This window comes from Haemaphysalis longicornis, unplaced genomic scaffold (assembly GCF_048455015.1).
Source record: "Haemaphysalis longicornis isolate Haplotype H1 unplaced genomic scaffold, Haemaphysalis longicornis Haplotype H1 scaffold_13, whole genome shotgun sequence".
NCBI lineage: Eukaryota > Metazoa > Arthropoda > Arachnida > Ixodida > Ixodidae > Haemaphysalis > Haemaphysalis longicornis.
The window spans coordinates 89528356-89547728 of record NW_027526233.1 but is presented as its reverse complement, the minus strand read 5'-3'; the positions used below and the strand labels follow the sequence as shown (position 1 = coordinate 89547728).

At 48.9% G+C, this 19373-nt stretch overlaps 1 protein-coding gene across 3 annotated transcripts in view; it reads left to right on the top strand.

Moving 5' to 3' along the window:
• The window catches only part of Snx6 (sorting nexin 6), a 56459-nt gene that overhangs the window by 11437 nt on the left and 25649 nt on the right, over nt 1–19373 (top strand). For all 3 annotated transcript variants that reach the window (XM_077694907.1, XM_077694906.1, XM_077694908.1), the window contains exons 5-7: nt 1130–1253; nt 4959–5163; nt 15961–16036. In XM_077694907.1, coding sequence (XP_077551033.1) covers nt 1130–1253; nt 4959–5163; nt 15961–16036 — 405 coding nt within the window. The remainder of the gene's footprint in view (nt 1–1129; nt 1254–4958; nt 5164–15960; nt 16037–19373) is intronic.

Genomic DNA, 19373 nt, shown 5'->3' with positions numbered 1-19373 from the left:
TTCACACTCGCTTTTGTCACTTCAATATGCTCGACCATGTTGGGCTTATCTTCATCATGCGAGGCGCGGAGCTGGCGGGCTAGCTCAGATGCCGTAGAGTGGAGGAAGGCACAACATAGGCGTTTCTTTTTTTAAACTTAGGATTTCAGGTAAGGTTTGCAAATCATGCGACAATGCGTTAAATATAGTAGTTTAAATAAGTTCTTAGCTAATCTGCGGCGTGAGACCGTCTACTAGGCCTTCATTTGCCCGCACCCCGGTCGTACGACGCTTTGTCGCGGTCCCTTGAAAGTCCTACGATCGGGGTTCCACTGTAGTTGTCTTGCTCAGGAGTTCTTTTAACTTTTTGTCGAATGGCGGAGCACAGACACACAGACCAAAATTTTCGGGATGATGTAGCCAAAGAAAGACAATCTTAAAAAAAAAAAAAGAGGAGGGCAACAGCTACGAAACGGAACGGGAGCTTAATACTTTTCAAACGGGCTATGATTCACTAAACTCCGGCTTTTTTTGACAATTCCCTCTTGACCTGGAGGCTTGATTTCTCAGCTGGCTGCAGAACTTGTCGTTAAAGTGGCACTCTAATGACACTGCCTGCTTGGCACCATTGTACCTGTGTTGCCCAGTCAACACGCAACATTGACTGGAGTCAAAACGGTGGCCTGTCGCTGCACTGGCAATGCTACGGTTGCTAGGTCCCGCAATGCTGTCTTTACTAGTGGAGTCATGAGACGGCCCCAACTGCCTGTGATTTTCCGGTGATTCAATGCCTACTCGACGTTTTGTGCAATGCGTTTTGTACAATTTTTCCACTGCCTTCGGATTCCTGGGTTTCCGTTTACAATGCACTGGGTGACCTGTCCTTGGAGTAGTGTGCTTCTGCTTTCATTCTGTGCGATGGTAGGTGTGGGACTGGGGGCCAGTGCTTGCGTGTTGCGTAATTGAGTGTTCCTGCACACCGCAGCCAATACCTTGTACAAGAAGGGAAGGCGGTTTCCCCCCTTTTTCTGTATCCTCAGCAGTCACTTGTAGAGCCCGGTTGTGTAGTGGAAACTGTGTCTTAAAGGAGAATGTCGCCCTGTCCTCCCCTGTAATGATTATGACGGGCGTGACGACGATAACGGTGCAGGGAGTACCTGGCGACGTTCAAGAAGACGGTGGCGATGCACGAGCTGTTCCTGCAGCGGCTGGCCCTGCACCCCGTCTTCCGCGTCGACCACAACTTCCACGTCTTCCTCGAGTACGAGAAGGAGGTGAGCGCTTCCGGGATTCACGGGGGGTTCAACTGAGGGCTATGGAAGGGGGATTAGCCAAAGGGTGGCAGTGGTGGAAGGGGTGAGGGGGAAGGCTTGGATTGAAGGGACCCTGCTGCACTTACCGTCGACAGCTCGGAATGTATGTTGGGTTAAAGTCTATTGTCCCATCAATCTCCTCCCGCAAGAATCATGAAACACCGAAACTACACGTGATGAGAAATTGCGCCTATTGGTTCCTCTCAACTCGACCACGGCCAACGCCATCTAATCTGCACACGCTCTCCCGGAGAGGGATTCGGCTCGCGGCGTTCTCTTCAGCGGCGTTTGATATATCACAGGCCGGGGAGTTTTCTCCTTTCCTCCGCAACGTGGAGGGGTCTCTTTCCGGTTTGGCGCCACAAAAAAAAGCAGGCATGGCTGCCTGCTCGCCAGCACGTGCTCAGGCTGGTTGGGCATTTTTGTAGCATTAAACGTTCGTTGTCGAGTGGTCTCGTTAAAAGGGGAGTAGAGTGTAGACCATTTATAACGTAACCGCTTATAGTGCGGGACCGGATATAATGCGGGTTTTTGTGACCACTGGTTTGCCTCACATAGAACTCGATGCATAAGCATACCGCTTAAAATGTGGTTGGCCGAAGCAAAATACCATTCCGGCGGGTCTGCTGATCTACTGGTACAGCTGGGGCATCATTTTAGGGTAGCAAAAAAAAAAAGAGGGGATGAAATCGGCCATCTCACGCAGCACGCACCCCTTGCTCTCCTCAAACTTTGACACAGAAGAAAAAAATAGGCACCCTATAGTTCGCGCGTACATCATGACCACAACTGTCCTTGCTTGATGCTCCTCTGAAGATCACAACCGTCATCCCCGTCCACACACGGTACGTCAGCATTGTGCATGCGTTTATTTTCACGCTTCTGTCGACGATTCCACGCTCGCGGTGGCTTCTTCGCGTGGCAGTGGGAGGAGTCTGATGACTTGCACCAATGGGGACACGTGCACCTAATGGCGGAAGATTTGAAGTGCTCCAAGCAGCCGGCTCGCTGTGCCAGAGATGTTTAGGCCTACCACCGCAGTATTTTTTGATGGGGGCTTTCACAGGCAATGTGGATGGCAGTTTATATTCCACTTTTCAATCAGATTATCAGCTTTTTTTTTTTAAGCATTTTTGTTTGCGCCTGGTGCGGCCTTTCAGCGAGCGGTTAGAAGCGGTTGCTCGAGCTGCCTCCACCACTTCACGGCCAGTGCCGACGCTAGCGCCGCACGCACCACGCCAGTTGTATCCGCGCCAGTGTCGCCGCGCCTGCGGCGTGCAGTGCACGTCTTCACGAGAAGAAATCGACCATGCGGTTTACGCTTTAGAATGTTGTGCAGATAAGCCACCGCTCTTTCCCTTTCCGAACAAGCGAGCCGTGCGAAGCCGAGTACCGTACTTACCCGATTCTAACAAGCACTTTTTTTCCGGAAAAATAGGCCGAAAAATCGCATGCGCGTTAGAATTGGATACGAAACCGAAACTGCCGGAACAGCGCAAGTTTCGTCCCACCCATCGCCATTGCCATCTCAAGATGGCGCCAAAGCTTTTAGCAACGATTTCGAACGTCGGAAGCCTAGGAAAATCGGAGGCGTGTTAGAATCGGGTAAGTACGATACGTTGCGCTGACAAGCAGCCACCTTCGGCATCGTGAACACCAGGTGAGGTAAAAAAAAATATTTCGTCCCGCAGCATCTGTTCATAGACGCTTGATTGATTGATCGATTGATTGCAGGGATTAACGCGCCAACTGTAAGCAGGTGATGCTCCGGATTAATTTTGACCACCTGAGGGGGATCTTTAACATGCGCCGAAGTCTCAAACACCCGGGCGTTTTTGCTTTTCACCTCCATCAGAAAAGCGGCCGCCGCGGCCGGGAATTGAACCCGTGTCCTCAAGCTCACTGTTCGTAGATGCAAAAAGCGCAGCTGTGGTTCTTCAAAACACACACAACGGAAGTTAAAGCCGCGCTTGCCGTTTGTAAGACCACGCTTGCTATAGACCCTGCAGCAGCGGCTGACGTGGAAAAAAAAATGAAATAAAGACCGTTCCTTTGTTTTTAAGCGCTGTGCATTTGAGTGATGGTAAACGTAGGATGACTTAAGATGTAGGTTGCAATTTGGGTGGATTTCCACCTTTTTTGGCTATAGTGCGGTACCACTTATACTGCCGATTTTTGCGGCTCCTGCGACATATGTTATTAGCGGTCTACACTGTGTTGAGTTTGTCATTTTCAACTCCGCGCACACTCATAACACAAAGAAATGACAACTCTATGCACAGGTTCAGGCATAGATGACGTTGGCACACAGTGCCGACGACGGCGGATCGTCGCAGGAAATGCGAGAAATACGCCGCGAAGTGGACCAGCGAGAGCCAATAGGTCAGCCATGGCCACAATGATGTAGTTGAGGCCATGCCAGGGGTGCATAATGAGAAAAATTGAAGAGCGCGCGGTTGATTTTTCGGCGTCCATCACAGCGATTTGCGCGCTCACCGCTACATGTGCATGTGTATTATTTAGCTCGGGTATTCTGGCACTGTAAGCTAAACGTTGCACAGCCTTACTTGCACTGCTCAGAGAGTGTTGCAGGGTCCCTTTAAGGGATGGCAAGGTAATATTATGAGTGCGCTTCGAGAACGAGTCAAATGAGGTGTCCAACTTTGGGTGTTGTACAGGGTTTGCAGAGGTCGAAATTTCAGAGGTGCCATTTTCAAGGCCTTGAAAGTGGGGGAGTTTTTCATGGGTCGTTGAAAACGCTTGATTTTCAGTGCTAATAAGCAGCTCTGTGTTTTTTTGCGAGAGTTTAAAGTGTCTCAGATTTAAGGGGTTAACCTGTAGGCAACTGACGAGTTAACTGTAGACAACCACGTTTATTTGGGTTGCGCTGGCTGGGCCACGGCAAGGACGAGGTGCATAGAACAAGATGATGTTCCAGATGGGTGTCAAGTGTGTTCTGGCCAATACTGCTGATGATGATGGTGCTGGTGAAGACATGACGGTGCTGCTACAAACCAATGTAAAAAAAAAGATTGTAACAATCAAGTTTCAGCATATTGCGTAAAAGTACGATAAAATTTGGTGGATTTTCATTGGCACGAGCCGACATTGGAAGCGGAAAGTTTTCAGTAAAATCCCCGTCGTCGTACAATCCAGCGGAATCCAACTTCTGTTTGCCGTTTTCCACCTTTCCTCTGCGATAGGCTGTGGATGCTCTCTCGTTGCTTCCACGCTGCGCCACATTTCCTCGGCAAATGCTGGACGTGGGCGTCTGTGGTGTTTGAAATGGGCATTGCAAATGCTTCCTTGCCACGGGTGCCACCGAAGTTTAATGAGCTGTAACATTAGTTCCAAGTGTGCCTCAAACAACCAATTCTCTTATTGCACTCATCACCAGGGTTCACAGTATTCGTAAGTATAAAAATTAGTTTTGCAACCTACACTGTCTTGCCTATAGTTCCTCCAAAAATGACCAATTATCTCCAGTTATCATGGTAACCAATTGACTTTCTCAAACAATAATGGCACATTGAAATCGGTGGGGGAAAAGCGGCAAGAACTACAAGTTTCGCCGAGTTTGCTTTAACAATTAGAGGAAGCTGTGCGAACCTCCCTCGGTGGTGGTCGTTTTGCAAATGCTTTTCTTATGACGTCGTCCAACGGCAGCTGAGCGTGCGGGGCAAGAACAAGAAGGAGCGGCTGGCGGGCCTGCTGAGCCACCTGGGCAAGTCGGCGGACGACCTGCGCCTGTCCTCCACCCAGCGGGACGTGGACGACTTCTTCGAGCACGAGCGCACCTTCCTCACCGAGTACCACGGACACCTGCGCGACGCCACCCAGCGGGCCGACCGCATGACCCGCGCCCACAAGAGTGAGTGCTTGTGCTCTCTCCTCTCTCCCCTTCCTCTCTTCCCTTCCTTCCCTCCTTCCCGGCTGGCGTCCGACGCCCCTGAACGATGTTAGCTGCTAACGACATTCCGTTTGGCCATGCGGGTGTACACAGCAAAACAAAAGTGATTTGAGGGTGATAGCGGTGACAATTGGCAAGCTCACCTGCCGCAGTGGCTCAGTGGCTAAGGCGTTGCGCTGCTGAGGACGAGGTCGCGGGTTCGATTCTAGGTCGCGGCGGCCGTTTTTCTGATGGAGGCAGAAAGCAAGAACGCCCCCCGTGTGTGCGAGATTTCGGCACACGTTAAAGGTCCCCAGGTGGTCCCCGCAACTTCATTTAGCTGCTTAAGGGGGGACGAGGGTCTTAAAACTAACTTTTTATTTATGGGTAGAAACTTATGAAAATTTGCACACCGATGTGCTTTTCTCTGTAGATTTCAAATATGCAATTATATTTGAGCTGGTGCTGTTAGTTCAAAAGTTATCATACAAAGTCTAAACCGCAATTAGGTAATTTCTTACGCAGCTTTAATGAACTTTCGCATTGCATTTTGTCGCTTTTAATTACATGAATGGATAGCCAGAGAGTTCTCATACCCGATGACATTCTTCGTTTTTCTCTAAAGTCACGGCATCATAAAAACATATGTCAAGTACAAAAAATGGCAGTATTGGATATTTTGGCTCATCAAAATAACTGCAAGTCATTATTTATGCATAGCCTAAACAGAAAAACTAAGAATGTCATCGGCTGCCTCAGGCTGTACTGAAAAAAATGGTACCAAGATTGACCTTATGAAGCAAAAAGAAGTTTCCAAAAAGCTGCGTAAGGCTGAGGGAAGTGACCAAAAATATGAAACTGAGAAAACTGCATTTGAAGTTTGGCCATGTGCTACGAGATGAACCGTCAGTAGTGTAGCTTCAAAATTTCCCAGTAACAAAGGCATGTTCTTCCCATTTTCAAATCTGTCTTTGGATTCCAAAAATGTCAACTAGAACTGGAGATACAAAAGGCCAAGTAACGGACCCCATCAGGAATTTAGCAAAATTTATCGACTTCGAATCGGTTGGCATTTTGTTAGCGTTGTGAAATCTGGTGGTGTCTTGCTGGCGTCGTGAAAACTGCAACAGTCCTTCGTGAAGTGCCATCATCTATTACAGTGCACTGTGGTACCCAGAATATTGTATACGGCAAAAGTGTGAGGGTGAAACTTGCTTTAGGTGCCCCCCTTTTTTTGTTCTTTAATGAGGCTATTTCATTCGCGGTTTTTATGCTGGAAGTTTGAGAGGATACAGGCAATGCAGGGGTGGGACACTGCGCAGTGCGTTTTCCGCAAATGCATCATGCTGTTGGCCCTCAAAAGAGTCTTTTGGGGAAAATAAATGTAGCCGAAAGGCAAACTTTCTTGGCCTATGGGGATAAACCCATAGACGCCTTTTTCCTTCAAGCCGTGCATGGTGCGGCTATCTCCATCGGACATCACGGTTGTATACTGCAGCCCATTCTTGGAGAGCGAGCGCTTGAACATTATCAGGGCTGCCTCTACCTCCATGCGTCCTGCACCACAGTCAATGTTTCGCTGACACTCATGGTCTGCCAGCCAATCTTCGTAGCCCTCATCTGAAGCTTTGGGTCTGATGGTGCAACCTAAGCAAACGTTAGAGAGGACTACATGATCAATCACCAAGCCGGTGTACACTTCAATGATGCAGCCCACTCCAATGTGTGACAACCGTCCCCTTGTCATCCACGTGCCATCAAACATCACATCTATGTTGTTTGGCGGCTGACCAAGGTCCGAGTACAAGTCCTTGATGGCACGCACACTATCAGCTTTAGAGGCTGCTGCAGTGTCCTCGCAAACCTGAACCACTTTCCTCAAGTGCGCTTGGAATGTCTTGTGGTGCAGGCCTCTGTGGAACAAGTTCATACCAGCACAAAAATCTGACAGAGCAGTCACCCCCTTCCCGATGCTTTGAATACTTTTCAAAGCCCTCATATTCACTTCAAAAAGAGTGATATTGCCAGATCCTTCGGTCCTTGGCGAGGAAAAACGTTCCACACGGTGTTCATAAACCGAGCACGTCACCTCGAGCTTCACGGCGAGGCCGTACTGCCGGTCAGGCTTCCTCAAATCCGGCGCCGCCAGCCCGCACTTGCCGCACCTGACGTGCGCAAGAAGGTCCTTCAGCATTGCAAAATCCACTAAGACAAAATCTGTGCCGGATTCTTCCTCTGAGTGCGCCAAATCCACTTCAAGGAGGTCGAATTTCCGCTGCGTTGCTGACTTGGTCTCCATTCTGCGCTTGACCTCGTCCGCGTGTTCCGTACGCGCGGCGATCTCCTTCGCCGTGTAATACCTCGTGTCAAGCCGGCAGGACGTGCTTGGACCAGGTATGGATTCCGGAGGTCAGGCGAAGGGGCAGGCGAGGCAATACGAGGCGGCGAACGATTCTTATCCGGCGGAGTCGAGCGGAAGTCGCACCGCGACCTTGGGATAGACGGATGACGCTTTCGCTTCCCGTGCGCATGACGGGTCGTCTTCTTCAAACGTACGTCTCCTGGCATCATTCACGAAAGTACGCGATGGAAGAATTAGAAGAAACTAAAAAAAAAACTGCTCTAAGCGAGCGCCGCGCCAGAAGAGCGGACTCCGTCAGACGCGCGTAGCAGACGCCATGATGGCGACCGCCATGACAGCAGTCGCGCCGACCAATGGGAGGGGTCGTATGGCGAACTCAAACCGCGCGCGCCCGCTCTAGCCAATCGGCGGCCGAGAAGGTGCCTTCGGAAAACTGGCAAGGGCGGTCGTTCTACTCAAGCGACGCCATTTTGAGATATCGCAAAATGCGCACAAAGAAACAAGCTTCAAAACAAGACCAAGATGGCGGCGATCGGTCGGCTGCTTCGCCCGCGGGGCGCGCGGGAATTTGAAGCAACTTTTGCCCAATTCGGGGCATTTTGTGGCCCTCGAGGCGTTTCAAAACATGATTTTAGAGTATTTCCCGATGGAATTTCGCATTGATATTTTGATGGCAGGTGCTTGAAGGTACAATAATTCCAAAAATTGAATTTTCTCAAAATCGATATTTTGGCCATTTTTGACCATTCTAAGACCCGCGTCCCCCCTTAAAGGCCAACTGCACTCAAATTTCACGTGGACCAAATTTATTTTTAATGCGTAGTAAGTAGCCTCAAATCAGCTGGGACACAAGTGGTAGCCCCGTAACACGCCTCGTTAATCAGTCAGAAGCGTTTAAAAAAGCTCCGCCGCAGACCATGCTGCACCTACCGACGGATCGCGTAAACAGCCATGACGCGCCTGTGACGTTCCAGCCGACGGGGGCTTCTTCCTCTGGCCAGCCACGCAGCTGGAGAACCGGTCGAGCTCTGCTGCGCGCGCTTCACCCATGTGCTGCCCGTGCGGGCATAGAGCTTGCGCGCAGACATTCCGCCGAGCTGGTGACCGTCCGGCCGCTCGCTGGACGGCTGCAACGTCACTACAATGGCCGCTCTCTCCTCGGTTTCGGTTTCAAAATCGCTGTTTTTTGCTGGCCGCTTGCGGCGTCCACGAGCGTATTTCAGCTGTTGTATTTTACGTGTTGCCTTCTTTTCAAGCAGACTATACGCCTCGAGCGCGGCCTGTAGGGGCGCCACTGAAATCCCCCTAGCGGCCCGTTTCGAAAGCAGGCGCGGGAGTCCCCGGCCCGCTCCCCCACGTCGCCGTTGCTTTTGGGGCTCGTTCAAGACAGCGATTTACCGTTTGTCCGCGTTCGAAATACCGAATAACGTGGAGCAGGCACTCCGTTTGCAAGTGTAGTATGTTCACGAGAGTATAAACGTTTATGACGCGATCTTAGTGAGATCTATGGGCCTCCTCGATTTACCAGTCCTGGACGGTCCGCGGGCAGTCCGAGGACTGCGTTCGGACTGGGAGCCCCATAGGAATGCATGGGAAAATCGAGCGCCGGATCGCGTCTCGGGCAGTCCGCGGACGATCCGGGACTGATAATCGAGGAGGCCCTATATGAGCGCCGCGCGTGTGTCACAGGCCGGCGTCCCGAAGCCAGCATTTGCATGCAGCTGATTGCAATTCCGCTGCCCTGAAATTTAGTGACTGTGTCTCTCCGTAAGCAGTGTTTCTTCCGATGGTCATGTTGCGGCCATACACACTATGATGTAAATCGACTTTGTGCACTTACAAAATCGAGCGGAGCACTCATACCTGACAGCACGCAAGTTACGCCTGCCAATATCACATATCAGATATTGATCAGTACCATGAACAAGTCAATGGGGCATAAATTTCACAAACATTGTACCAAAGAAGTACGATGGATAATGCAAAATTACACTCCATAGTCAGAACACGACAAATTTAATGCTGGGTCGTCTTGTCCCGATGTGAGCGCTCGCAAAGATTCATCTGTTACATTTATCCTCCACGAGAAGCGCGAAGATGGGCTTATAGAGTAATCCGCGTCCGTGACCAAACTCTTCTTCGAAACACCGTCATATGAGTCATGACACAGGGAGACTGCAGATCTAGCATAAACCGAAATCAGAGACCCTTATCAGATACGACACTCTTCCAACGAGCCCGTGTGTACGAGATTTCGGCGCGCGTTAAGGCTCTAGGTGGTCAAAATTAATCCGGAGCCCTCCACTACGGCGTGCCTCATCGTCTCCGTTGCGTCGGTGCCTTAAACCCTGCAATCAATCAATCAACTCTTCCAACGACACCTCGTATCGCTTGTGAACTGCATGCCTACCCTGTATTCTTCAAAAAATGAGTCCGCCGAGTGATAAGCCGTTTTTCAAGGCGAAAAACAAACGAAAAGTGAACACGCAGCTTGTGTGTGTGATTACTAGAACGTTCATTCGTTGATTTCGCTCCGCATTTGTAAACAACGATAGTTGAGCGTCCTCCTACTCATCGCCCCCCCCCCCCCCCCCCCCCCATGTCTAGCGAAATATCAGTGCATTTCGCATCTAGTTGGTCTGGTGAATACTACCTTGCTCAAACAAACGTCTTTAGCATTTCAGAAGCTGCACTCGTTTTTTTTTTTTTTTTTCATTCCCGTTCGACTATTCTATTTATTCCTTACTTGCAGACCATTCATTTTCCCGTGATTTCATTAACATATACCTTGGTTCTTACTATAAGGCATGAGTGGGCACATATCTGACTTAACATTTTCTTTTCTGTACTTAACATTTTCGCGTGGCTTATATTCCCATAAAAGGCACAAGTTTTTGTCAGCTATTGGGTTATCACGTCCCCGAAACATATTTTTCTACGGCGTACATATTCGAAGCAAAGCCGCATTTGTTGTCTGCGCTGCAAAACGAACCAACCTCTTACAGTGCCAATATCAGGTCTTAACGAGGCGACAATAAATAGAATTCACTTGTGCTGACGTGTTCGAAGGTGACAGCGGTGATATGCTGCTGCCATCGCCGACGCGCGCAAGAGCGGCCAAGATGCGCGCAGAACCGCCTCCCCGGGTAGCTCTTGTTGGCGTTAGAGCGCTCTACCAAGACGCAGCTGTTTTTTTTTTTAAGTGCCCTAAACGTGCAATTAGCTTACAGACGTCACCATAACAAGTTGTTTAGAGCGCGGAAAGGCAAAGAGAAGCGAAAGAAAACCAAAACACTGCATGACCACCTATCAGCCACGCAGCGCTAATCCCGCAAACGCCGCGGAGAAGCGGCGGCAGGCGGCGCAGCGATCGCGAATCTCGAGGCGTATAGGAAAATACGGTTTTCAAGAGGTCGAAATTTTGAGTGCAGTTGGCCTTTAATGACATTTAGAGCTAATGGCATCTACTTTAAATGTCATTAGATGTACTGTATGACAGGGGTATTAGTGAGGTCGGGTGCAGAGGAAAACCAAGGGTATTGGGTTGCAGTGTAGTCAGCTTGTGGCTGCAATACCCAATACTCAACAGCGCAAACCCTGGTAGTTGTGAAGTGCACTAAAGCGGTGTGAAAGTGCGTTTTCTGTTTGGTCCGAGAAAACTGGTGGGGGTTTTTAGATGTGACTGCATCTCATTCACTCGCCTTGTCCCTCCATACGGCGTTGTTGTCCGTCCACACCCCTCCCCCTACACCATAAACAAAAATGATAGGTAGCGGCACCCAGTTTCGATCCCACGACCCTGTGGACGGAACGCGAGGTACACGGTGCTCTTCCCACTGCACCACAAAACCAAGACAGAATCAAATGCTACGAACGCGCTTTTTATCCTTCACTCATTCAAACTACGTCAAGAAGCTACTGATACAACGCATGATGGGGCAATGATTAACACTTGCAATAGAAGAAAAGAAGCTCCCACGTACAGCAACAATGATGGAGTATAGGTCGTTGTGACAGCGAAGCCCCAAGCATACCACTTAGAGAGATTGACCAAGATTGGCCAATAAAACATAATAATAATCATAAAACATAATAATCATACGCGTTCCCGACACGTTTCACGCGATTTCAGAATCAATCCAACGGAAACACCAAGTGAACCCCACGATGCGTCGCATCTACACAGGGTTCCCCTCGCGGGGAGGTGGGCGCAATTTTCTACCTGAATTAAATTTGTGTGCGGGCTCATGAAAAGGCGCACAATTAGGGGTCCGTGAATATTGAAATTTCCGAATGCGCATGGAATACGAATAATGCAACAAACTGTTCTTGAAAATTGCGACCATGGGTCAGCAAAGAAATTGGGCGTCCTTGGGGCCCTAATGTAGAGGCATAGAAAGAACCATCACCTTGCGAAGGCTGCAGAAGCCCTGTAAATACAGTCTAGTCCTTTGATAACAGTATAAAAGTGCCAAGGAAATTTCATCGTTAATAATCGATAATTGTTATAAGCGGGTTGCAAAGAAAAAAGACAAAACAGGGCTCAGAACCTTTTATTTGCAGAAAAGAAGCCATGGTCGGCCAGCTTTATTCGGTGCACGCGAAGTTGGTGCACACCTCTTTCAAAAGCATCTGTAGGGGCTCACCTAGCTGATCACAGGGTGGTCCTTGGTGGAAACAGTCTCTGAGGGAGTGCATCGTGCATTGGGCCTTCGTGCGAAGACCCTACCTGAGTAAGCTGTGCAACCGCGTCAGCACCGTCACCGCTGTCCGCAGCACGTTTCCAAAACGTCGGCCCCGACGTCGCGCTTCCATTGAAAGACAGTAGCAGGTGAAGAGGCGCACAGTCAAATTCAGAGCCGTGTGCACGTGGCACAAGCAAACGCACGAGTGGCGCGAGCGGGGACGGGGGGGGGGACGCTAAAGTGATGGCGCTGGGAGGGGGGTCCGAAAGGAAAACTGCTCCCCTCCCCCCTCTGCCTTCCTCACATAGTCCACTCGTTGTCTGAGCGGTGGGAGGGATGCAAGGCGTATCACATACGCCGTTGGCGCGGAAAGCCGGTGGCTGGTCTCATTTTTGGCGCCCGCTGTAACCAGATTCAATACAGTGAAATCTCGGTATAATTGGGCTTCAGGGGGCTGTGGCAAATTGGTCGTTATTCTGAAGGTTTTTGTTGCGGTGAAAATTGCAAAATTTAAGGCAACAAATCACAGTGTAGACCATTTGTAACGTAACCGCTTGTAGTGGGAGGGGGTGAATATAACGCGGGTTCTCCTGGCCAAGAGTAGGCCTCCCACATAACTCGATGCGTAATTGTACCGCTTATTATGCGGTTGCCTGAAGCGCAATACCGTTTATAGTGCGGTTTTAGGGCAGATCCGCCGATCGACCGGCGCACCTGCAGCGTCATTTTAGGGCTGCAAAAAAAAGGAGGATTCAGCCATCCAACGCAGCAATCGCTCCCTTCTCTCCTGTTAGGCACACACAGAAAATAAATAGGCAATCTTCAGTTCGTGCATTCCACATGATAACCACAACTGCCTTTGCTCTCACCACACCTCTGAAAATAGCAAGCCCCCCCCTTAATTATAACGCTAATTTTCAGGGCTCCCACTCCTGCGCCAAATGCCCCAGTTTGTGCAAAATGAGATATCCTCTGCCATCCTGATAAAAAACCGCGATTTCGCGAGCAAGTGTGCCAAAATTTGTCACACAAATCGCGGGTGGCCTGTTGCAAGTACTACTTCAGTGATCTCAAGACATGTATAACTAATTCAGCTTGTTGACTCAAACTCCCCAGCCCCCATTACAGTGTTTGTCGTGGTCTACTGGGTCAGTTTGTGTGCCAGAGAACCGAGTTCGGTTGGCGCTGTTGCTGTACCGCCGAGTGTTTTTGCGTGGCAAGTCATTGCAGGGCTGGCGTACCGCGGTTAAAAGCTTCCTGCTTGCCGTAGCTTCCAATGGTTCCTGCTATAAACAATAGGTAGTTTTAGGTGGCGTTTATTGCCGGCCCTCTCCGCTCCGAGAGCCAGCGGCCGTTTCGCGGCACGCGTGACGCGCTCGGCTGCAAGCTGCGGCTTCACTTGCCAGGCTCGCTGAGTGGACCGTAGAAAATTAAGCGGGCCGTGAAAAAAGGCGAGTCTCTCCATCGCCAATAAAAAAAATCTAGGGTGAAAATGCGCACTAGGACTGGTAGCAAGCGCCTGCATCTAATAAGAAGTAAAACGAGACGGCTTGCCACAACAATTCATAAACTGGAAAAGAGGCGTGAGAGACACTTTTTTTTTTCCCGCTACACAGGTTTTCAATAATCATCATGTCACATGTTGCATTTGATCTCCAACAGAAAGGAACTAAATACCTTGCAAATTGTGTTTTTGCTACATTTTTGCTATTAGGTGGAGATACTCGGGGGATTTAATTGAATCATACTTGTGGCGACATCTACCAGGTGTTTCGGAATACGGGGGAAAAAAAATCCCATTGCAGGACTCCAGGGATGCCAGTTTTTGGCTATAAATAGCCAAATTGGGCTACTTGTTCTTGTGGTTGGTGGGAAATATTTCTGATTGGCTATTTGGCTAATTTTGGGCTATTGGGAGAGCCGATTGGGAAAGATATTTTTAATGCATGTTCAAGCATGCCAACTGGGAAGCGTTTTCAGCGACTCCTTGCAAAAGTCTTTCCCTAGCAAGGACAAGATCATTATCCTTCAGCAGTGCTGTTCATTTGTGATCACATGTGCGAAACACACCTTGAAACGCCTTCCATCCGATCTGGCGCTGTTACGTGACCTCGACGTCAATTACTGGTCAATTTTTTAGTGTTTAGAGATGCTTTGGACACATCTAGCAGTTGGTATTTAGTTGCTCCAAGGTGCTGCAAATTGCTCCAAAATTATTTATTTGGTGCTACAAAAATTGCTCCAAATCACCGTCGCTCATCAGTGGCACCACTGCTAATTAAAAAAATTACGAAAGCACGAAAGGCGAAATCTGCTCCCCTAATTGGATGGTTTAAACATTCAGCTTAATAGCGCAAAAGAAATGGCCTTCCTAGCTACACTACATGCTGGGATGTATCTCTTGAAGATTTCCTATCCCTTGGGCGAAGAAGTGGGGGTTATGAGAATTTTTTTGTTGTTGTTGTTGTTGAAATCGGGCCTCGATGGCTTTTGTAAGTACCTGGTGTTCCAAGTAAGGAATTTTTGGAGCGACAACTGTGCAAATCGAGAGGAAGGTGATGGGCAATTTTTCAGCCCCAAACACCCATGTACTGCCGCCTTAATTAGGCGATATTGATGAGTAAAGAGCCAAAATAGTTTTTCAGCACTCGTTACAAAAAGCACATGTGTTCCTTTTAGCAATGTTCCCCAAGTATGCTTCTGCTGTGTCATGCTCTGCCCGTGGCCCCCATTGTACGAGCACTCACACTGAACAGAAACGATTTTTTTTTTACTGATGACGCACAGCGACAGAGAATTTGAAGTGTGTAACGCAGGGAAAGAGGCATGAAAACTGCCGAAGATGGGGCAGTTTGTTGCTGTGCTTGGTCGCAGGGTACAAAAAACAATTGCCCCCATTTCATAGAACATGACAGGATGATTGTGCACCATTTGCAAGACTGGCCAGTTGCCTTGCGTTCAGTGGCAGTCCACTGTAGAAATTATCAAGAAAAAAAAATTGTTAGCCTTTGCTGTAGCCTACACGGCACAAAGTTGAGAAAATTGTTTCGTGTGTTTACCCGCCGCGGTGGCTCAGTGGCTAAGGCGTTGCGCTGCTGAGCACGAGGTCGTGGGCTCAATTCCCGGCCGCGGCGGCCACTTCTCTGACGGAGGCGAAAAGCAAAAACGCCACCCGTGTGCTCGAGATTTCGGCGCACGGTAAAGATCTCCCTCAGGTGGTCGAAATTAATCCAAAGCCCTCCACTACGGCGCGCCTCGTCGCCTGCGTTGCGTCGGCACGTTAAACCCTACAATCAATCAATCAATCAATCAATCAATCTTTCTCCAAGTTTGCCGCCCCTTTGGGTGAATGGGTTCTAATGGAACGCGCAGCTCGTGTTTTGTGCCTTTTGTTGGGAGAGAGAGAGAGAGAGAGATCAAACTTTATTTAAAGCGGCCCATGTCCGGGCTGCCGAAAATGTGGTTCTGGTGGGCCTGGAAGACGTTCAGGTGGGAATTCCGCAGGTGTCAGGGCCCCGCACGTGGGCAATGTGTCGGGCGAGGCGAGGCCAAAGGATGGGGCGAAGATCAGGCGGAGGAGCGGCCCAGTTTTCCCATGAGTATGGAATGTGGGATGGTAAAAGGTGTGGATGAAGAAAGTGTGGTGATTGCCTGGCGCGAGGACAAGTCGCTGTTGGCGGTTGAGCAAAGTCTCTCTTCCCCCCCCCCACACCCTCTCCTGCTGTGATGCAGATGTTGCGGACAGCTACATCAAGATTTCATCCTGCCTCACCCAGCTGGCCACGGTCGAGTCCTCCGAGCTCGAGAAGTGAGTGGCTGCCAGCCCCCGTTTACGTGCGTGGCTCGAGGGGCAGCCTTTTATTTGTTTACTTATTTATTTACAAATACTGTTGTATCGATACACGAGACATAGCAGGAGTGGGTACCTCAGGAAAAGAAAAGAACATACATTAAAGGAGCCATGAAGACAAAACACAAGTTGGGTTTATTAGAAAGACTGCTTAGTCCCGATAACGATGATACCAATATCATCGCAATCTTCGAACAAATAACGGAGATATGAAAGAAAACGTGTGAAGCAGTCGCAACCCCTAGCCATTTTCCCGCAACTTTTCTAAGACGTCACGGAACCTTGTTTGTTCGATTGGCGGCTGCCTGACTGACCTGTCGTGACGACACATGACTGGACGTCTGTAATGGGGCCTATAGTTCCATTTGACTGCATCACTTGAATGCTAGCGTGCAGTTAACGCAATGAAAATTATGTTTTATTGTTGGCCCGTATGACATCATTCTTGCTCATAACACGTTACCGTGGCGCAAAGTTTGAAAGTTTTTAAATACTTCTTGCTTTTTTTTTTTCGTTAAAAAAACATCTTTTGTGGCTGTAATGGAGCTGAGTGAGACACTGAATCCTAGTACTTTCAAATTAAACGAAGTTGTATTTTCTCTTCGTGGCTCCTTTAAGCTACACCACTGAAACATACGAAGCATTTAAAACATATTACAAAATACGGTTAGGCAGTTCTTTCAAAAACAGTTCAATTGGTTTTTCGCACAGGGAACCATCTAGGTTGTTCCAAATCTCAACAACGGCTGGAAAAAAGGGAATGCTTAAACCAATTTACAAATGCTGGAAGGGAACAACGTTGAGTGGGCGAGATCGGCGCATGGCTCGTCGTGCTGAACGACAAAAAGTAATTGGTGCTTCAATGCAACTGCGGCTGTGTGCAATATTACATGGCAGAGTGATACCATCAAGTGTGCGTCGAAAAGCGAGGGGTTCCAACGACAATGAACATGCGCGAGATAAGGGAGAAAAATTGCGGTCGTGCCGGCCGAAAATGAACCGCATGGCTTTTTTTCTGTGTTCCCTCGAGCATATTTATGTCAAGTGCAGTGTAGGGTGACCGTACCGCTCAGGCGTACTCTAGCAATGGTCGGACGAGCGATTTGTACGCGGTTAATTTGCAATCCTTGATAGAGTGCTTGAGCGTTCGTTTTATGATTTTCTCTTCCCCTGAATGAGGGAACGAACGGCCAATATGGAAAGTCTAAGTTTTACAATCAGATGCGAACTAGTGTGTCCCTGTTTAGGAGCACCAGTGCTTCATAGTTGCTCGGGGGAATGCATTTTTTAATTTTTAATAATAGATAGCAATTCACCAACGTGGCATTACTGTAGGGAGGATGGAAAACCTTAATTAACTGTCTATCACAACAAATGGCAATACCGTAAAACGGTCGGTAGAACAAGAAAAAAAATTTTTAGAATCTCGTAAGCTTTAGTTTTTTTTTTTTTTTTTTTTTTTTTTTGCAAATCCTTTTTTGTGTACTTTTCCTTTGCTGCGTGGGCAGTTTTCAGCTGCAAAGTGTGGGAAGGCTTTTCTGTTTTCTCTTCTGTGCTTGAGTTTTAAATTTCACTTTTAAAAGGCCACGTCAAAGTAGTGTTCAAAAAGGAGGGGGAAAAATCGAGGTGTTCTGTGCGTGAAGGTCACAGCAGCAGGAGGAGGAGGAGTAGGAAAAAAAAATGAACATGCGCTCGCACGGTTGAACAGAGTGTTAGGATGGCCAGCTAATCTTTCGGGGTAATCTTAAAGGAGTACTGACACCAATTTTCAGCGTTAATACTATTGCACAGTTCGCTTCCTTCACTCAACAGAATACCCTGGCTGAAATGTGAGCGGCCTGCGACGCGAAGAACAGACTTTAAAGTGGATCTCATTTATCGCGCTGATGGAACAGCACGCGGAGTAGCACTCAGCAAATGGACATCAGCGTGAAGAAGTGACGCGGACAGCGCTCGTCGAAAACTAGTGCTGTCACTACACATTCACAAGCGGGTGCACATAGCCAGAGCTACAGGCATAACCGCGGCCCAGAAAGGCACTACATTAGCAAAAACAAAGTTCCGCACACGGGCGAGGAAGCGATAATATAGCCTGGAATCGCAGTAGAAGTCACCATCAGGACTTTTGTTGAAAGCAGCGATCGAATTTCCGCCGCAATGGTAGGCCTAGCACCTTCACGCAGCTCAGCCGTTCAGCTCCGGCGGCGGCGGCGCGGTCGAAACAAAACCGGCCTCCGCAGTGCTTTGACGTCCGCACAGAGCGGCGAGGTCGTGCCGGGATTCTGTCATGTGCGCCTTTCAGGATGAAAGCGCGGGAATTTGAAGCGAACGATTTTCAGGCCGTTCGATGTTTATAATTATTGCGCGCTCAAGTATTTCAGAGTGCCGTTTCGGGTTCACCATACCATTAAGCATCGATAGAAGCAGTAAAAGTGGAACATAAAATTTTCGTGTCGGTACTCCTCTAACAAGACAGGTATTTAAACTCAAACGGCTGTGCGGCACAGATGATTGTAAGAGGTAGGGTGAGCCAGTTATTGCGGACAGACGGGGAGCGTGGATTCCTGCTTCAGGAAGAAATGCATCGGGAATTAACCTGCGGGCGCTTCCCAAAATTCCCCCCTACACACGTGGCTGAGTGTGGCAAACATGTGTCTTCGAAGCAGTGCGAGTGTGCGGTCCTGTTTGCGAAGCATAAACTTGGTTTCCTGGAAGCACTAAAAGTAACCACCACTAGAGAGACGGTAGGCGTCGTTCTTCTGGGTAGCTGTAGGGAAGAGGAAAGACGCCTGCTGGAATAGCACCCCTCGTTATGAGGGGAAAGAAGTGGGATTGGCGTGGCTGCATGTGTTTTGTGAACAGCGACAGCATGGAGACTGTGATACTAGGTGGAACAGATTGAAAAGATGGCATGCATCTGCAGAATGGGCAGGCCATCTAGACGTGGGATGGAGCGGGAAGTGGTTTCGTTGGGGGGAGTGCCAAGTGGTTTGCAGTCATGAGAAGCGATTTCTTTGTGCGATGTACCACCAGCGGGTGGTTTTGGTGATGCGGGTATTGTGAACAGGGGGACAACATTTCTAACGTGGAACATTTGTTGGGTAGTTGTCCGAGACTTACACAAGCTTGAACAAAGGGAAGCCGATGCTTTTAAAAACATTAACTGGCCCACTGAGCAAAAAAAAACCATCTGTAGCAACAGATGCGTCTGCATTACAACATCGTGAGAGGTGCATAGGTTTGATTTTTTTTTTTTTCACTTAATTATAATCACTTCTGAAGTGGGACTATTTTT